The sequence below is a fragment of the Exophiala bonariae genome (genome assembly GCF_035927105.1).
Source record: "Exophiala bonariae strain CCFEE 5792 chromosome Unknown scaffold_4, whole genome shotgun sequence".
Taxonomy (NCBI): Eukaryota; Fungi; Ascomycota; class Eurotiomycetes; order Chaetothyriales; family Herpotrichiellaceae; genus Exophiala; species Exophiala bonariae.
The window spans coordinates 974,766-990,863 of record NW_027042479.1 but is presented as its reverse complement, the minus strand read 5'-3'; the positions used below and the strand labels follow the sequence as shown (position 1 = coordinate 990,863).

Sequence of the window (16,098 nt, the reverse complement as noted above, 5' to 3'; positions counted from 1 at the left end):
TTAGATTGTGTGCCCTTGTGACCCTCGGCCCTGCAAGCTTGGTGGCTCCCTCGCGGAAGGAGACACAAGGCCTGGGTTTTGCGCGATCACACGGCGGGACACTTTTTTTTGGTTTCCCCGGGTTTTGGAGTTGAGGGGCCGTGGAATGGTGGTAGAGGAATCGAAACCACTGACTCGGTGGGCGGTTTGAGACTTTGCGGTCCCGAATAGAGTCGAATGCTGTCAATTCGTGTGACTGTTAGAAGACAATAGGCGAATGGTGGAAGTATGTCTTTCTGTGTGGGGGTGAGCCACCAAGGTGGGTGAAGGGTACTGGATATTTATCTAAGTACTTAGAACTTGCACGGCATGTCCATTTATTCCTTGGCAGATCACGCCGCAGAGCACCTCCGACCGTGATGCTTTTAACACCCAGTCTCTTTCACCTGGGCTTCCATCACCCTCGACTTACGTTCACATCGCCCATGCCGTTCGCGGTGCTTTACTATTAATATGGTATGCTTCGTAGTATGCGGCCTCTCCTCTATGCCATCGACTTTGGTGGAACAGGGTCACGGTGGTGATTGGCATCACGTCAAGAGGTCAAGAGATACGGAGATGTGACATTGCTGTATCTTCTTAAACAGCTGAACGGTCCATGCAGCGAGAGATTTTGAGTTCCTAGAAATCGGTTCCGCGCACCGCTAAGATGCGTTGAGATACAGTTCTTGATGGCGCACACAACGCTATGAGCGAGGGGCATTTCCGGAAGAATCATTGCAGCCGAGGGTACATCTAGTGACACCGCTTCATCCAGGTAGACGATACAGTGGACCGTATCATTTTACTGGAGGCTGCGGCTCGTCTTGCAGCTGTGATTCTGCGCTTTGAGCAGTGACAACTGTCTGACCGCCCTTGGCCACATGTGCCTCTTCCACAGCGAGCCCCTTCGCATATCCTGCACAGTACATAGCATCACTATTTACGCGTTGGAGAGGTGTTGTGACGGCCCAGTTCAGCAGCGCCCACAAAGCCTGCAAGTAGACGAGGTCCACCACAATCACGCTGAAAATGACTGAGGCTGTCGACTTCATCTTGGTCACGTTGCAGAGATACTGCGTGGATATGTAGGCTGGTTGGACAAGCGGGATACCCGTGTTAGTCCACCCGTAGAAAGCGGCCGGGTCGAGCGACTTTGGATGCAGGAGAGACTCGGTGTCGTTGACATTGCAGATCGGAGTCCAGTATAATGTGGCGTTTGCTGTTGCCAAGTTCTCTTGGTGAAATTGTAGGGTCGCGTTGATCAAGTCAACTGTCTTCTGAGGGCTGGCGAAGAATTTGGACGGACTGGATTGACCTAGGTCGGTTAGGATGAGTGCACGTCCTGATCTGGCAAGGCCATCGGCGTACAGTGATACAGACGTGAAGGTGTCGGAAAGATTGGTGACGCGAGTTTCGTTGCCATATCCACCAAGAGGACGAACATGCAACCAGTCGTGTGCCAGAACGTCTTTCCCAAAGGTATTGCTCCAGGTGCTTGTGCTGAGCTCTTCTCGTACGGTTGGAGTGAGACTATTCGACACACTCTAGTTGTCCCCCTAAGAGAACGTATAGCCGAATGAATTGAAACCTCCGGTGCCGGTGCCAGACACATATGGGAGAAGTTGATCATTGAAATCTATAAATACAGGGTTGGAATTGTGGCGTGTTACACTCGATTCTGTTCATTTGGAGCTTACTCCAACTACCTGATGTGATCTGAGGTTCGAACTGGGACTATTGACGAACGTCACACTGCCAGCTTTCAGCGATATTGACACGACACGACATCTCATCCCAGGCATACAAACCTCGTGGTGTAGCCATTTGCCGCAAGACTAATAACTGAAAACAGCGCAATGGCAGCAGCACCACCACCAAGGAAGACGACGTAGGTGAACCAACGATAGGGATAAGGTCGTGACAATTGATAACTGAAGATTGATGTATACATACTGTTCTGTAATTGAAGACCCAGGGGCAACCCGTCAAGCCAGGATGAGGTGGATGACTTTGATGCAGAAATACACCAGAGCAAGATACGGGCCTCGACAATGAGCAGTCATGATAAGTGTTTCCAACCAACTATCAAGGCGGGCGCAAGGCGAGAATACCTACATGCTCAGCTATCGTTCGGAATGCCCACTGGCTTAACGATTAGGTTGCAAAGGTTCTTGAGATGGTGCCGCTCGTGCAGAAACACTTTGACGATCAATACTCACTATCGATTCGTTGTGACATGGGTCCAGGACAAGGCGGCTTCGCTTGCACAGCCCATTGCTCTTGCTGAGGCTGATTTAGAAGATGCAGATGCATTCTCCTCAGAGAAGATTAATTTCTCCGATGATGTAGAGTATGGGGGAGATGGTGTACTAATAAAGATGATTGTCTGAACGCGGGGCTGGAGTTCCGAGCGCGAGGTTTGAGAATTAAATAGTTGGAGATGGATTCCACTGAGGCGGCACATCACATCTTCAACTCCATCCAGGGCCATCCTCCACTGCCAGAGCCAGTACCAATGCACTGTGTCCATCGTTGTTTGCTTTTCTCCTATCCTGAACTACCTTCCTCAGCCTACCATGCCTGCGATCGCAAGATTAAACCTCTCCAGGCCATTCATCTGTTCCGAATGTCGCATCGCAGCTCAACGAGCTAGACCAACGCAGTCCCGCAGCTTCGCCAGCTCTCGTCGCCTTAAAGTACCGTCATCAAGCCAGACGAAATACCTCCAACTGACGAACCGCACTCTCATCCGCCTCGCTGGCCCGGATGCCGCACAGTTTCTCCATAACATCATCCCCGCCAAGATTCTAGACACCGGGAGCACGAGACCGATCTTCACGGCCTTTCTCTCCGCCCACGGCCGCATTTTGAACGATGTCTTCGTCTATCCACCAGGAAAGGGAAACGGTGAAGAGTGGTTCTTAGAGGTAGACTCGGAGAGCGCAGGCGAGCTTCTCAAGCATCTCCGCAAGCACAAGCTACGGTCGAAATTCCAGCTGGCCAAGGTAAACCCGGCGGAGAAAGCAGTCTTCTTCGCATGGCCGGGATGCGTCGATGAACCGCAAGTGGATGGAAGGTTGAACGAGACAGGACGTACCGGAGGGAAAGATCCTCGACCGGGCATGGGCACGAGATGGGTCGACCAGACGCAGACCACATCGGAGTTTCTCACCCACTTGCAGCACAATGGATTCCAGCAAGCCACGTTGGACGAGTACACGGTCCACCGCATGACCAACGGCTTTGCGGAGGGACAGTCGGAGATCATCTCGACCAGTGCGCTGCCGCAGGAGAGCAACATTGACTTCTTTGGCGGCATCGATTTCTTCAAGGGCTGCTATCTCGGCCAGGAACTCACGATCCGGACGCACCACACCGGCGTCGTGCGGAAACGAATTCTACCCGTCCAGCTCTACAGTGCAGGGAACAAGCCGGCGGAGTCTCAATTGCTACCAGAATATGTACAGGGGGACCACTCATTCCTTTCGCCACCTCCACAGTCCAATATCTCCAAAGAAAATGCACGTGGCCGCGGCCGCAGCAGTGGGAAATACCTCTCCGGGATCGGGAATATTGGCCTGGCGCTGTGTCGGCTGGAGATGATGACTGACATCCAGTTGACGGCCGACAGGACGAATTTCGACCCGGCCGAGGAATATAAGGTGCAGTGGGAAGTGGAGGGTGCAGAGGGCACCGATGGGGAGAAACAGCAGGTGATGCTCAAGCCTTTTGTGCCCCAGTGGTTGAGAGATGGAGTCGAGCAGAGTCTACGGAGGAAAGAGAAGAAGGCGAAGCCCAAGCTGAGGGATGAGGATAAAGAAGATTATGAAGATCTGGATTGAACTGCTGCCTGTAGAATTGTGTATCATTGAAGCTCATCAAGGCCATAAGTCATTTGGAATCACCTCAGCACGTTGAGCAGAGGAAGTTACGGTTTGGCAAGTGAGCTGAGAAAAAGACCACTGAAGCAAAGCAATGGCGTTAACTGGGAGTCATGTGTGACCCATGATTCTGGATCAGAGTGTTGCTTCTCGTGCCAGTGGTAAACATGATTCATATGCTTACTCAGCTGATGGTCACTTTGCGATTCATGAACGCTCAAGTTTGGCTGTGGCATGGCAGCGTCACTGCTCATGACCTAGCACGAGAGGCTCAGGACACGTTGTGTGGCTGTAGGCCGCCCTCAGCAACGAGGTTGGCACTCACCATTGTGTCAGGCTCCCTGGATTTCGTCAATGTCAAAATGTTGACATCTGAAATTCCACGCTCGAATCCTCGAGGAGAGCAAGGGAAAGAATCTAGCCAGGGAGGGGTCTTGCCAGCCGTAAATTATGTCAGCCATTATTAGCACGGCCTGGAATGAGGAATGGTCATCGTGACGATGATCACAGCGTCCACCTCAAGTTGTTCCTGGCTCTTTTCCTGCAGCCCAGTCAAGCGACTCGATGCCTTCCCAAGTGCCCTGTGCAACAGCCTTCTTCGCGATGGCAAGAGACCTAAACACAATGACAGCGGTACCTAGCAGGATTTTCTTGTCCCTACCTTCTAAGCGCCTCTTCTTGTCCTTCAGGAAGATGATGTCCTCAACGTCACCAGAAGGGAAATTCTCCTCCAGCGCATCTTGATCGATGTCAAGGCCCTCACCCTCTTTCACCCAGCATACTTTAATGGATCGATCAATATCCTCGGAAGGTTTTTCTTCGGCGTGAGCTCGCGCTTCTGCCTCTTGCACTTTTTTCTGCCTGAACGCCTCGAGTTTGGTCCTGTTTTCCTCTTGAATCCTCTTGATCTCAAGCTCCCTGTCGGTCCATGATCTCTTGGTGCCATTTACAGATCCGGGGGCGCCGCCTTTGGCTTCCGCTTCCCTCCTTTCCAGATCTTCCTTCATCTTTCTGGTCCGACTGTCGAGAGCTGCAGTCTCGGCCTGTCGCCGTAGTTTAGCGGCACGAGTTTGGTCATATTTTGTCTTCTCGGTGGGATCTGTGAGGATGTTGATGGCTGTCTGAAGTAGTTGAAATTTGTCTAGATTCTCCGGGGTGGGTTTGACCTTGTCAGGATGGTAGAGAAGCGAGGTTTTCCTGTAGGCGCGCCGGATCTCTGACTCGGTCGCAGTCGCAGGGATGTCTAGCAACTCATAATAGTCGGTGGCCATATCTGAATTGCCTGCCGGCGCCATGATAGCGAGCGGGCTGTGAGATCAGACAGGCAAATACTGGATGTTATCAGATTTGGTGAAGAATACGTCGTAGGCTGGCAATGAAACGGAAATACCTAAGTCGCTTGGTAGTGTAAATACGGCGAAGCACTAAACCATGTATGCAGCCTTTTCAACTCAATCGCTCTCAGATTTGAGGATCCCTCCTGCTTCTGGAATGGAATGCCATAGGAAAACAATCTCAGGGGTGTAAAAGAAGAGTAAGTGACTCAGCGCTATTAGTAGCAGTGAGTGATAGGATGTGCAGATGCGGCAAGTGTGATACAAAGAGTGTTGATGCTCATGCTCGCACCTTCCTCCTTGCCATGCCCTGTTGATCAAGTTTTCTCCCGCAATTCGTGTTTCTCGATCACAATCGCGTTTTCAAGCAGTGAGTATAAGAGATGTCTTGTGCGTGATCAACTATTTCGAAACAGCATGTCTCCTAGACCGAGCTCAGCCCATCTTGCACTTGCCTTAATTCTCAACCGTTCGAAGCCAGCCCATTTATCCATTGAAGGTGATAATTTGCTACTCCAACTCTGCTGCTACCACTGATAGACCCAGAATATGTGTCGTTAATTCGAACAGCCATTTTCAAAAAGCATTCCGAAGATGGATTCTCTGTCACTTACGGTGTCGACCCTGGAGTATTTTAGAAGCATGCTTTCGAGAGTTCACACGCCGAGAATTTGAGACTTCGCAGTGAGGTCATGAAACTTCGACAGAAGGAACACATGGTCCGAGATGAAGTTGAATCCGAGCAGCTGGATGTGAACACGGCCATGGGAAAACGTAAGTTCGACACCAGCGAGGACCACCGCACAGCGACTCCGTCGAAACGAAAGAGGATCGGTTCTCTCTTGAGCTCTGATCATGATCTGGATCACGAACTTGGAACGGAGATCAGTAAGCTGCAGATGCGTCTCAAGTTGTCTCAAATGTACTAAACACTATAGAACCTTGTCCACTCGTTCAGAGCATTTTCGACCTCGCCACGGCTCTTCGACTGGGCGCAACCGATACGCCATCAATATTGTTGGGAATAAAAAGCCTAACAGTGGCTATTGGTGATCTCGTCTCACAGATTGCATGTGATGACGCGAGGAGAAATGAAGCCATTACCTTGAAGCTGTTAGAAGAAATCACGAGTGTCTTTCAACGGGCATATCCAACCATTCTTCGTTCTCTCCAAGCAATGTCCGAGAGATCACGCAAAGATCAGCCATCTCCCGGAGTATCGATGATTGTCAAACTGTTCCAGATTTTTCTCGGTCAATTACATCAATCAGCTCTTGATGAACTTGTTCGGCAGCAACAGAAGGTGAGGCTGAAGAAGAAGCCTACAAGGACAAAAACTGGGGAACAGACCGCTGGTGATGATGAGCACACGGCTGCCATCCACGACAGACAATACAAAGTCCTCGTACGCGTCTTGGTCAGCATGATCACGACTCTCAATGTTACTCAGCCAGCACACGCCGAACTACTTGAGGGCTTGATGTGCTCACTTCTCGACCATATTGGATCTTCGCTTGCTGTTCTCATCTTTGCTGACTCCACATTATCATCCAAAGAGGGAGGCGGGATCTGTCCTCCTGTGGGACTATTACACGTTGCTCATCTGAACACAAAAGATGCGATTGATACCGCCAAGCTCGAAGCTCCGTGGTTGATCAATGTCCTGCGGAAAGCCATGACATACACGTGTGCCAATACCGAAGCCATGTCGCATGAATCTGTGATTCAGTTCCTTCCGGCCAGCTGGAATCAGCTCAAAGGATCTCGTCTCCAGGAAGGTCTCAAGCAAACACTTCAGCACACGTTACTTCGAGGAGTATTTGGAGATGATGATGATACCTTTGGGGAAGCTTTGAGACGAACGGACACGGAAGACGATACTGATAATGTCAAGTCAACAAGCTTGGCGACACGAGCTTTAGATCCAGCGGACTTTTTTGTTGCGCAACTTTGGGACATTCTGGGCTGGGGTATTTTATCTGGTCAGAGATCTACTTGATCATTTTGAAGGTGCATGGTGGTCTGTTATTGAACGTTTCATTTGCTGCTATCTCAAGCTGGAGGCAGACTCTCCATTGCTGGATGGGGATGCCTTGTATTGTACTATCTCTAGGGGAAACAGATATTACTTATTCCACACAAATCATAAGTCAAGGCCAAGCACTCTGACTGCATTTCCACCCAGAACCTTCCTTCTGGCTTCCTCGTCGTTTGGGAATGAGTCTCCAATGACTCCTTTATTGCTCTCCACGCTCAACCATTTCGCCCCTTCCTCGTCGCCCAAGGGTGGAAAGAACGGATGATCGGTTCCGAACATGATTCGATCCACGCTTCCCGCTGCTTCCAGCGCCGCCTTCAACCCTGGCTGGCCATATATTACAGCATCGAGGTAGAGGTTAGAGTGTAGCACATCCCAAATAGATCTTTGCGGACCCTGAGTCTGCCCACCGTTGGCGATGAATTCTCGCTCGTGGGCCACACAGGACTCAATACGGCCTGCTAGGAATGGCAATGTCCCTCCTGAATGTGCAAGTAAGAATTCAAGCTTCGGATGTCGGTCGAATACGCCGGCGAGATACATCCTCGACACGGCAATGGTGGTCTCCAACGGAAAGCCCATGGCCAGGGGCAAGACATGGCCATACCTCGCAACAACAGATGGACCACCAAACGCTTCTGCGGGGAGCCCATAATGAGGATGAAGAAAGACGATGGTCTTCGTAGAAGACAGTGCGGCGTAGATGTCATCTAGAGCCGGGTCGTCCAATCCCTTCCCAAGCCCCGTGGTGCCCATGATAACGCCTTTCACATGGGGGAGGGTCTTGAGGCGTTGAATCTCCGAGACGATATCCTTCGCAGGCGCGGAGAGTGGCAGACTGCCAAATGCATATAGTTTGAGGTCGGAATATTCGGCTGAGGCATTGTTCTCGGAGCACGCACGCTCGAGATCGTCGTTGATACCAACAGCCGTCCTCAGAGCGGACTCGGGCTCCAGGAAATCGAGCCACGGGTTTGCGAGTGAGATGACGCTGCAGGTGATGCCGTGTACTTTCATGAATTCTCGCTTCTTGTTGAACGACGAATACGTGCTGTCAACAGGTCGTCCTCTGGACGATTTTGGCCGCGACGGGTCATCGTCGGAGTCGAGGATGATCAGCCGTGGATCGGCTTTGGGATCCGATGGCTGATGTATGTATGGCACCGATGTTCTGTTGGAAAGCAGTGATATATAGCTCGGCGGGTACATGTGCGTGTGAATGTCCACCACGGGGTTAGATGTGGTATTTGACATGGTATGGGCTGGTGATGATAGAGCAGTATGTTGACTGGCACAGGGATATAAAACCAGAATCTATGTGACAACTTGGTCCCGCAATCATACAGATCGATCACTATTTTGTGAGCCTGCTTGAGTTTTGCACAGTCCTTGTTTTAGTTAGTCGCGTTGAATATGATAGATGAATAAAAAAGATGTTTTCTTCAAAAAAGTCCAATATACGACAGGGTGGTATTGAATAGCCCTCGGCGTCCTCCGCTCCGCGGTTGAATATCTTGAATGACAGCGCTCTATTGATCACATCGGAGAAGACAGTTCTGCTCTTATCGGCCCTTGTCCACCCCCCGCCTTTCAGGCTTGTCCCAGCCATCATCTCCAATCAACTTATCGTCGCTCACTCGTTCCCCTTCCCGTGGCCTGACCATTGCACTGAAAACGTGAAGTACGAGGTGAGGTAACAGGACTTGAAGCGTTGATTCATCTCTCCTTCTCTGATATTGTCCATCTCTTAATTCTCCGGGGCGACAAGTATTACCTAGTCGATTCTAACTTGAAAAGCATTCTGGTTGACAAGGAGGGCGAGAGGTCACGAGTAAGTTCAGCTACGCTTTTCGACGTCTTCTCAGACCTCGACATACCGGCAATCTCTAGCCCTACAAGGCCACCACATATTACGCCACGACAGGCCCCTGGTTCGCTTCAGCCTTGCTCTAGAATGGGATCCATCGGTGAACCCGCCCTAAAGGGCGTAGAGCAGGACGACCTGGTGATGCCACTGATCGATTTTGGACTCTTCCTCCACGGCTCTCCGGACGTCAAGCAAGCGACGGCCAAGCAGATCTCGCACGCCTTCAAGACCTCCGGATTTCTCTACCTACAAAATCACGGCGTGCCTGAGGAAGAGACATCGCAAGCCTTCTCCAAATCCGCATCGTTCTTCGCGCGCCCCCAGTCCCAGAAAGACGCCCTGGGCTGGACGACGCCGGACGCGAACCGCGGGTACGTGGCGTCGGGCCGGGAAAAAGTGACGCAGCTGCAAGACCCGGACGAGATCGCCAAGCTGCGCGGCACGAACCCGGACCTGAAGGAGTCGATGGAGATCGGGCGCGAGGGCGTCGCAGGGATGCCGAACCGGTGGCCGGAAGCGCTGGACGACGAGGGCGCGGCGTTCACGGCGCACATGCAGACCTTCTTCCTGACGCTCAAGGAGCTGCACGTCAACGTGATGCGGGCCATCGCGCTCGGCATGGGCCTGGACCAGCACTTCTTCGACGCCTTCACGTCCGACGGCGACAACACGCTGCGCCTGCTGCACTACCCGCCGGTGAAGAAGAGCGTGTGGAAGAAGAACCCGAACCAGGTGCGCGCCGGCGAGCACTCCGACTACGGCAGCATCACGCTGCTGTTCCAGGACGACATCGGCGGCCTCGAGGTCAAGTCGCCCAAGGGCACCTGGGTGCGCGCCACCCCGATCCCCGGCACCATCGTCGTCAACGCCGGCGACCTGCTCTCGCGCTGGAGCAACGACCTCATCCGCAGCACCAACCACCGCGTCATCCAGCCGCCGCCCAAACCTCTCGCCGACGGCGAGCGAGATGACCCCGACGCCCTCATCCCCGCGAGGTACAGTATCGCCTACTTCTGCAATCCGAACTTCGACAAGTATATCGAGGCATTGCCCGGGACGTACGAGGAGTCCGGGAAGAAGTACGAGGGGATCAATAGTGGTGACTATCTGATCATGAGGCTTGCTCAAACTTATTGACGTGCTGGTGGTTATTTACGTTGGAGCATGCGTGCTGTGTCAGATTGGAGTTTCAAATTTGTCTACCATTTCTACTTTGTCCCCCTTGAAGGAAGTTGTCAATGGAATATAATATTCCTTATTCTCTCCTCTGGGCTGAGCATTGGCTTGCCGTATTCTCATCCTGCAGTGAAGACGGAAGTAGAGGAAGAAGCAAGACCACGAGAAAAAGGAGCAGGAGGAGTAGGTGAAATTGAGAGAAACCATCCATGCAAATTCCTAGAAAATCTTGGTATATATGTGTAACAATGCCCCCTTTGCCTTAACCAGCTCCAATCGCTCGGTATATAACAACCCAGACATATCCCTAGAAAAGCTTTGGTTTTGTTTTCCAGAAGAAGAAGAAAGATATTGTGGGTCCATAGCAAGCGTTTGAAACATATCCCAACGCTTGGAAAATGCAAAAAAAGGGAAACCTATCCCAAACAGTTCTTCAACCGGCCTCAGGTCATGACAGACACCTCGTTAAACGCCTACGCTTCACCACCCATGATAGAGGTTCCTCTTCGCGCTACCGAGCCAGGAATTGGTTGAGTTCCTCCTCCGCCACCACTTGGAGCGCGGACATGTCGAGGTGATTCAAATCCAACATCACCGTCCCTCGTCAAGGATTGTTGAACAGGGGGAAGACCAACGCCACTTGGTCGACGACCGTGAGCGCTGCCAATACTGGCGTATTCACCACGGCTGCCATCGCGGCCACCTCCAGTTCCACCGCCACCTAGGTTGCGCATCATGAAGTTCTCAAACCCGGCCCCATCAGGTCGGCGGTCACCGAGTTCCCAGTCTTGATCATCATTTCCATCTGCACGCTCGCCAATGTCGACGCCGAATCGCTTTCGTTTACCAATTCCTCGTCGCTCACGCCACCACCCCATACTATATCTCTTCCCACCAAACAAGCTCTTGAATTGGTCAGATCGCATCCACTCGGCACCCTCGGGTATCTGTTGCTGTCGATCGTTGTCTTCATCAGAGAGATTATCTTCAGGTCCAGCATGGATGCTCTCGGGGCGACCGTCATTATCAATTCCAAAGCTCCTCCGCCGTGACTTGCCGCAGCACTCACAAATACCATCATCAGTCGCGTAGCAGAGGTCGCTACCAGCCAGGAGAGCCATTGTTCCGGCGATCGAGGCAGGGTTGCAAGGTAGCACGTAACGGAATTTCGTGGTTGTCCATGCTGCTGCAGCCAAAGCGGTCATAAGACCTAAGAGAACTTGGAGTAAAATCTTGCTCTCCTTATGCTGAACTAGGCGAGGGTGGGTGATTGTGGTTGGTGAGGTGGCAAGCGCATTGGAGTTCTGTCGACGAATGAGCCGAGAAGTGCTATTGGTTTCAGTGTGCTGGCGCATGTTGGCAGAGATGGCTTGCGCCATGTACAACCCATAGAAGGTATTGACCGTATTCTGGAACACAGATTGGTTTTCAACTCCGATCAACGAGGCAGGATCCACCTTGTCTGGGCCATAGATGATGGCTTGGAAATATATGTCGAGGGTTGCGGTGCTAGCAGGATCCGCTGCCGGTGTACTGTTGCTGCCTGTGAAAAGTGTCATCTCTTGAGCCAGATTGTTCTCAATCCGGAAATCGAAGGATTTCACACTCTCGTTGCTGGCGGGATTGTCAACAACGGTATATGTGTCCCCTTGAGGTAAGGGCGGGCGATCGGTGTCGATTCTGGTACTGTTGGCCTTGAAGGTAACATTTGCTTTGACTGTCATGATCTCTTGGTAGCAGATCATGGTTGTGACTAGATCTTTGTCATCGCTGCCCAACTTGAATTGACCAAAGGTGAACGCAAGACTCGGACAGCCGACTGGTGGATTGTCCGAAATGTATTGGCCTCGTTCTTCACCAAAATTTCCATACAAACTTGCGTTTTCGCCAAACAAAAGGTCTAGCTGAGCTCCTGCAAAGGTCGCCTCTCCATCCGGGAGGAGAACAAAATCATTCTCATACACGACGACAGATTCGTTGCCCGTAGAACCTCCCAGCCGACAAGAGTCAGGGAGCGTAGCCGTAGCAGTTACGAAAGCCATATCATCCGGATATGCAGTCTCCGATCCGGCCTGTTCGGTTGTTATCTCGTAAGAATCAGCGCTCAATATCTCACACCTCAAATTGCCTCGATGGGCGTCCAACATCTGGCTGTAGGTTCCGCTCGCTGTAGCGAGGGAGTCGGTAGACACGCGTGAGTTGTCCAAGGAAAGGCTTGGGAAAGCCAGGTCTTTGTAAGTAAACTGGGGAAATTTCTGATTCTGATGCATGATAAGATCCATCATGGCGGCAGCTCCATTGTCGGATGTGAAACTGTCCGTCCAAGTGAGGGCGAAGGAATCCGTTGTGCGAAGCGTTATTTCAGGTCCTTCAACAGTAAAGTGCTCGACGGTGTACAGTCCAGAAGCGACAACGGTCAGGATTGCTGCTGCCGTCGCTGCCAGTATGCTCAGTATTGCACTTAGGTTTCGTGTCTTGAGCGCTTGCATGAACGCTAGTGGTGGTGTTCTTCCCAATAGATGGTTTAAGATGGACCTTCTGCTGACTGCATTGCCTTTGGCGAGATTGACCCAGGGAGCGAACAATGCGATGTTGAAGTCCAGCATATTGATTAATGCTGCAACAATCAGCATCACAACCCCTGGAATGTAATGACTATATATTTCAGTCCATTTGTCATCCGCCACTGTGAACAGGCCGTCATTTTTCTCCGAGGACCGTTGCAAAACTTCCAGAACAGCGATAAGAGCCAAAGGGATTGTGATAGTGATGGCGAGGAAAGGGATGGTGGCACTGATTGGTAACCACCATTTGAGATGCGTTGTTTCGCGTATAGGTGGATCAGGGTCACCCTCGGAGGTGATGATCTGATAACTGATCCGGCCAGCATCTGATGTTGCAATTGCTGTGCCGAATTCATAACCAGATAGAGCAGACTTCTGATTTTCTAAGCTCGGGACGGTTTCTCGTCGTAACAACCTGTCCAACTCTACGCTTCTGGAAAGTAGCATGGCGATGACCGCTATTGAGCTTGGATTTCTAGGGACAACACTTCTCGGTGCAATAAAAACCAGGGCGATGGACAACAGAGCGAGAACGCCACAGAGAGCGCCAATTGTCCAAACAGAAACATCATTGACTCGCAATCTTGGTTGATTCACAGTGACAGTCCCGTCTTCCAAGTCACTGCTTTCCGGAGCTCTCAAGAGCTGATGTGCATATTGTGATAATATGCCGTTATATGTCTGAGCAGCAGCTGTCATCAATCTGTCCGCATCTAGCAAGGTATCGATACCCTGCGTGCCTTGCGTCAACGCCATGAGTTGGAACATTGCGCTTGAATCAGAAATGGTATCATCATTGATCACATCTCCAAATAATGCTTCTGCGGATATTGATGACTGTGCATATATATTGGTGACATTCCAATCGGAGAGTCGTGGTAATGTGCTATTCTGCGTGTTCCCGGCTGGCTGGATTGAGACAGCCTGACTGCTGTCGATCAACCGGGTATTGTTGGTAAGCTTGACGCGGGTTATGGTATACGACGCATTGCAAAACACGTTGGTGATCGTGTTCAGAGTCCTTGAAACATTGTCTGCAATTGTAAAGGTGCCTCCTGCCAACTCGGTCGCATTGTCGAACAGGCTTTGCTTATAGCTGATATCCGTCACAGTCAACAAGAAACCCGCCGGGCCACTTGCATCTGGTTCTGTGACATTGGCTGATCCGCAGAAGATCTGCTGCAACGTGCCCAGAGTTTGAGTCTCAGGGGTAATTTCGGTGTAGGGGTTATCGGCTGGAACCTGAAGAGAGGATGCTCCTGGGCAGACATCGCCCGCTTTGATAGTCAGCGAGATATTTGGTGAGGTGGCTAAAGCGTCTACCGCATTGGAGTCGTCCACAGTAGTTGGGCTGTCAACCTGCACATCTAATTTCTTGCAAGTTAAAAGTGGTACAAAGGCGGCCACTTCGCCCTCTATTGTTGCTTCATCGGGAATTGGTGAATCAGATTCGACAGTCACTATGCTATAAGCAATGTTGGATGTCACACCATTATCAAATGGCATTCCCTGCACCACGCTTGCGTAGTATGAATATACAGGGATGCTTGAAAAAGTCGAAGTATTGAAAGGAATGGTCGGATCGAAAGAGTCGGCGCTGAAATTTCGTGCTTGGATCGTTATACCTGTTTGTGTGACAACTGTCGGTAGTAGGACAAGTAATCCTGTGGAAAAAATGGTAATCACTTTTAATAACACAAACCCGCTGATTGAAGCAATAACCGCGATATGTGAGTTCTTGATGGCTCCTAGTAAAGACACGAGTTGGAAATTCGAGATGTAGTCGAGGAGGAGACTTTCCGAAGCTTTGACAGGGCCGCCCTGGAGAGCGTGGAATGGCATACTGATTTTGGTACTGTGATCCACCAGCCGCCAGGTGGCTAGGATCACGACGACGACAACGGTGGGAGCATATGCCCAAGCATAATGACTCGTTCCTTCTTTGACCTTGAAACCATCGTTCTTCTTATCATAGTACCAGAGAAGGACCATACCAAGAAGAAACAACGTGTAGACCAGAGCAAACACGCCCAGAAACCATTTCTTCAACCATAGAGGTGTCCATAGTGGCGGTACTGGTCCTGCGTTTGGTAATAACCGGCCCTCGTCGTCGTTGGTTTGGCGTGAACCTACATCCCTCAAGTGTAGGGAATCTTCTTCGTCCTCTTCGTGGATAGTTGAGACATGTTGTCCATTTCCGAACCTTGGAGGCGGCGGATTCCGAGTTGCTGATTGGCCATGAACGGGGCAGGTTGGGTTTTGCGGTCGATTAACAGTTTGTGGCACAGGTGGTGGAGGTGGTGGATTGGTTGTCGCTGAAGGGCCATGTACCGGGCAGGTTGAACTACTCGTACGCGGTCGATCGTCGTTTGGATTCCTGTGGGAGAAGTTTTGCGGAGTTGGTTGATTGCTTGCTAATGAAGCGGCGGCATGAATGGATGGAAAGCGTAGTGGCACGGCTCCATTATTTGGCGGTTGAAGTTGCCCTCCTATCTGTCGTGGTTCTGGCGGGTTATTGCTGGCATGTTGAGATGAAAGTTGACGTTCTTGGTCAGCAGCGCGAGCCCTTGCCCTCTCTGCATCAGTTACTGGGACGTCGAGAAAAGGTTGGGTTTCTTTATTTTCCATAATTCGATCAAGGCGTCTCTGGTGACATGGTTGTCTGGCGTCGGGCCTTAGTTAGTCCATGGTATCCCCTGATTTTGAGAGATGGATTTGTTGCGACGTGTTGAAATCAGTTAATTAGGTCGTTGTCGCACAAGACACAGGAGGGTCAGTCGAGGCTAAGGAGGCCTAACCAAGGTTGAAGATCAGAGGTCTGGATAAACAGCTCCCAGTCCCAGCTCACCCCGACATCTCAGCCGCAAATAGCAGTGGCCCGTATTGCAGGGCTAGGCAGCCGAAGGGAAGGGCGAGGGGGCTTACTCGACTGCCAGGGAGGCTGTGGTGAACTAAACTGGGCTTTTGGGTGTGGCGGCTCAGCCTCTTGAAACCACTCATCGACTCATTATTATTTGCCCTTCAACCAGGCTGGCAAGCTCCTCTCGAGTCTCGCTCGTGTCTCGTTGGAACATGTTGGTTTCAAGGCACCGCTGCACCAGCACTGCACCCAATTGCCACGGTTTCAACCAATTCTCTGGCCCCTCGGTCGCCAGACATGGCCTTGGCATGGGAGATGGTTCTGCACGCTGTGCCCAGAAGGTGTTGACCGGTGCCC

General features: G+C 51.4%; 7 protein-coding genes across 7 annotated transcripts; 3 read left to right on the top strand and 4 right to left on the bottom strand.

Annotated features, from left to right (window-relative positions):
* Nucleotides 1-818: 818 nt before the first annotated feature.
* LTR84_009927 (uncharacterized protein) lies at nt 819-1,972 on the bottom strand (the record flags this gene model as incomplete). The annotated part of the gene is made up of 2 exons (XM_064853465.1): nt 819-1,551; nt 1,830-1,972. The coding sequence occupies 2 exons, from the start codon at nt 1,970-1,972 to the stop codon at nt 819-821; spliced, it is 876 nt and encodes a 291-aa protein (XP_064709864.1).
* A 625-nt stretch (nt 1,973-2,597) lies between these two features.
* Nucleotides 2,598-3,863, top strand: LTR84_009926 (uncharacterized protein; the record flags this gene model as incomplete). The annotated part of the gene is made up of 1 exon (XM_064853464.1): nt 2,598-3,863. The coding sequence occupies one exon, from the start codon at nt 2,598-2,600 to the stop codon at nt 3,861-3,863; it is 1,266 nt and encodes a 421-aa protein (XP_064709863.1).
* Nucleotides 3,864-4,420: 557 nt separating this feature from the next.
* Nucleotides 4,421-5,197, bottom strand: LTR84_009925 (uncharacterized protein; the record flags this gene model as incomplete). Its single annotated transcript, XM_064853463.1, has 1 exon — nt 4,421-5,197. The coding sequence occupies one exon, from the start codon at nt 5,195-5,197 to the stop codon at nt 4,421-4,423; it is 777 nt and encodes a 258-aa protein (XP_064709862.1).
* A 731-nt stretch (nt 5,198-5,928) lies between these two features.
* LTR84_009924 (uncharacterized protein) lies at nt 5,929-7,235 on the top strand (the record flags this gene model as incomplete). Its single annotated transcript, XM_064853462.1, has 2 exons — nt 5,929-6,124; nt 6,175-7,235. 2 exons carry the CDS (start codon nt 5,929-5,931, stop codon nt 7,233-7,235), a joined length of 1,257 nt encoding a protein of 418 aa, XP_064709861.1.
* Nucleotides 7,236-7,379: 144 nt separating this feature from the next.
* Nucleotides 7,380-8,528, bottom strand: LTR84_009923 (uncharacterized protein; the record flags this gene model as incomplete). Its single annotated transcript, XM_064853461.1, has 1 exon — nt 7,380-8,528. One exon carries the CDS (start codon nt 8,526-8,528, stop codon nt 7,380-7,382), a length of 1,149 nt encoding a protein of 382 aa, XP_064709860.1.
* Nucleotides 8,529-9,228: 700 nt separating this feature from the next.
* LTR84_009922 (uncharacterized protein) lies at nt 9,229-10,278 on the top strand (the record flags this gene model as incomplete). Its single annotated transcript, XM_064853460.1, has 1 exon — nt 9,229-10,278. One exon carries the CDS (start codon nt 9,229-9,231, stop codon nt 10,276-10,278), a length of 1,050 nt encoding a protein of 349 aa, XP_064709859.1.
* Nucleotides 10,279-10,790: 512 nt separating this feature from the next.
* LTR84_009921 (uncharacterized protein) lies at nt 10,791-15,509 on the bottom strand (the record flags this gene model as incomplete). The annotated part of the gene is made up of 1 exon (XM_064853459.1): nt 10,791-15,509. The coding sequence occupies one exon, from the start codon at nt 15,507-15,509 to the stop codon at nt 10,791-10,793; it is 4,719 nt and encodes a 1,572-aa protein (XP_064709858.1).
* Between the last annotated feature and the right edge of the window lie 589 nt (nt 15,510-16,098).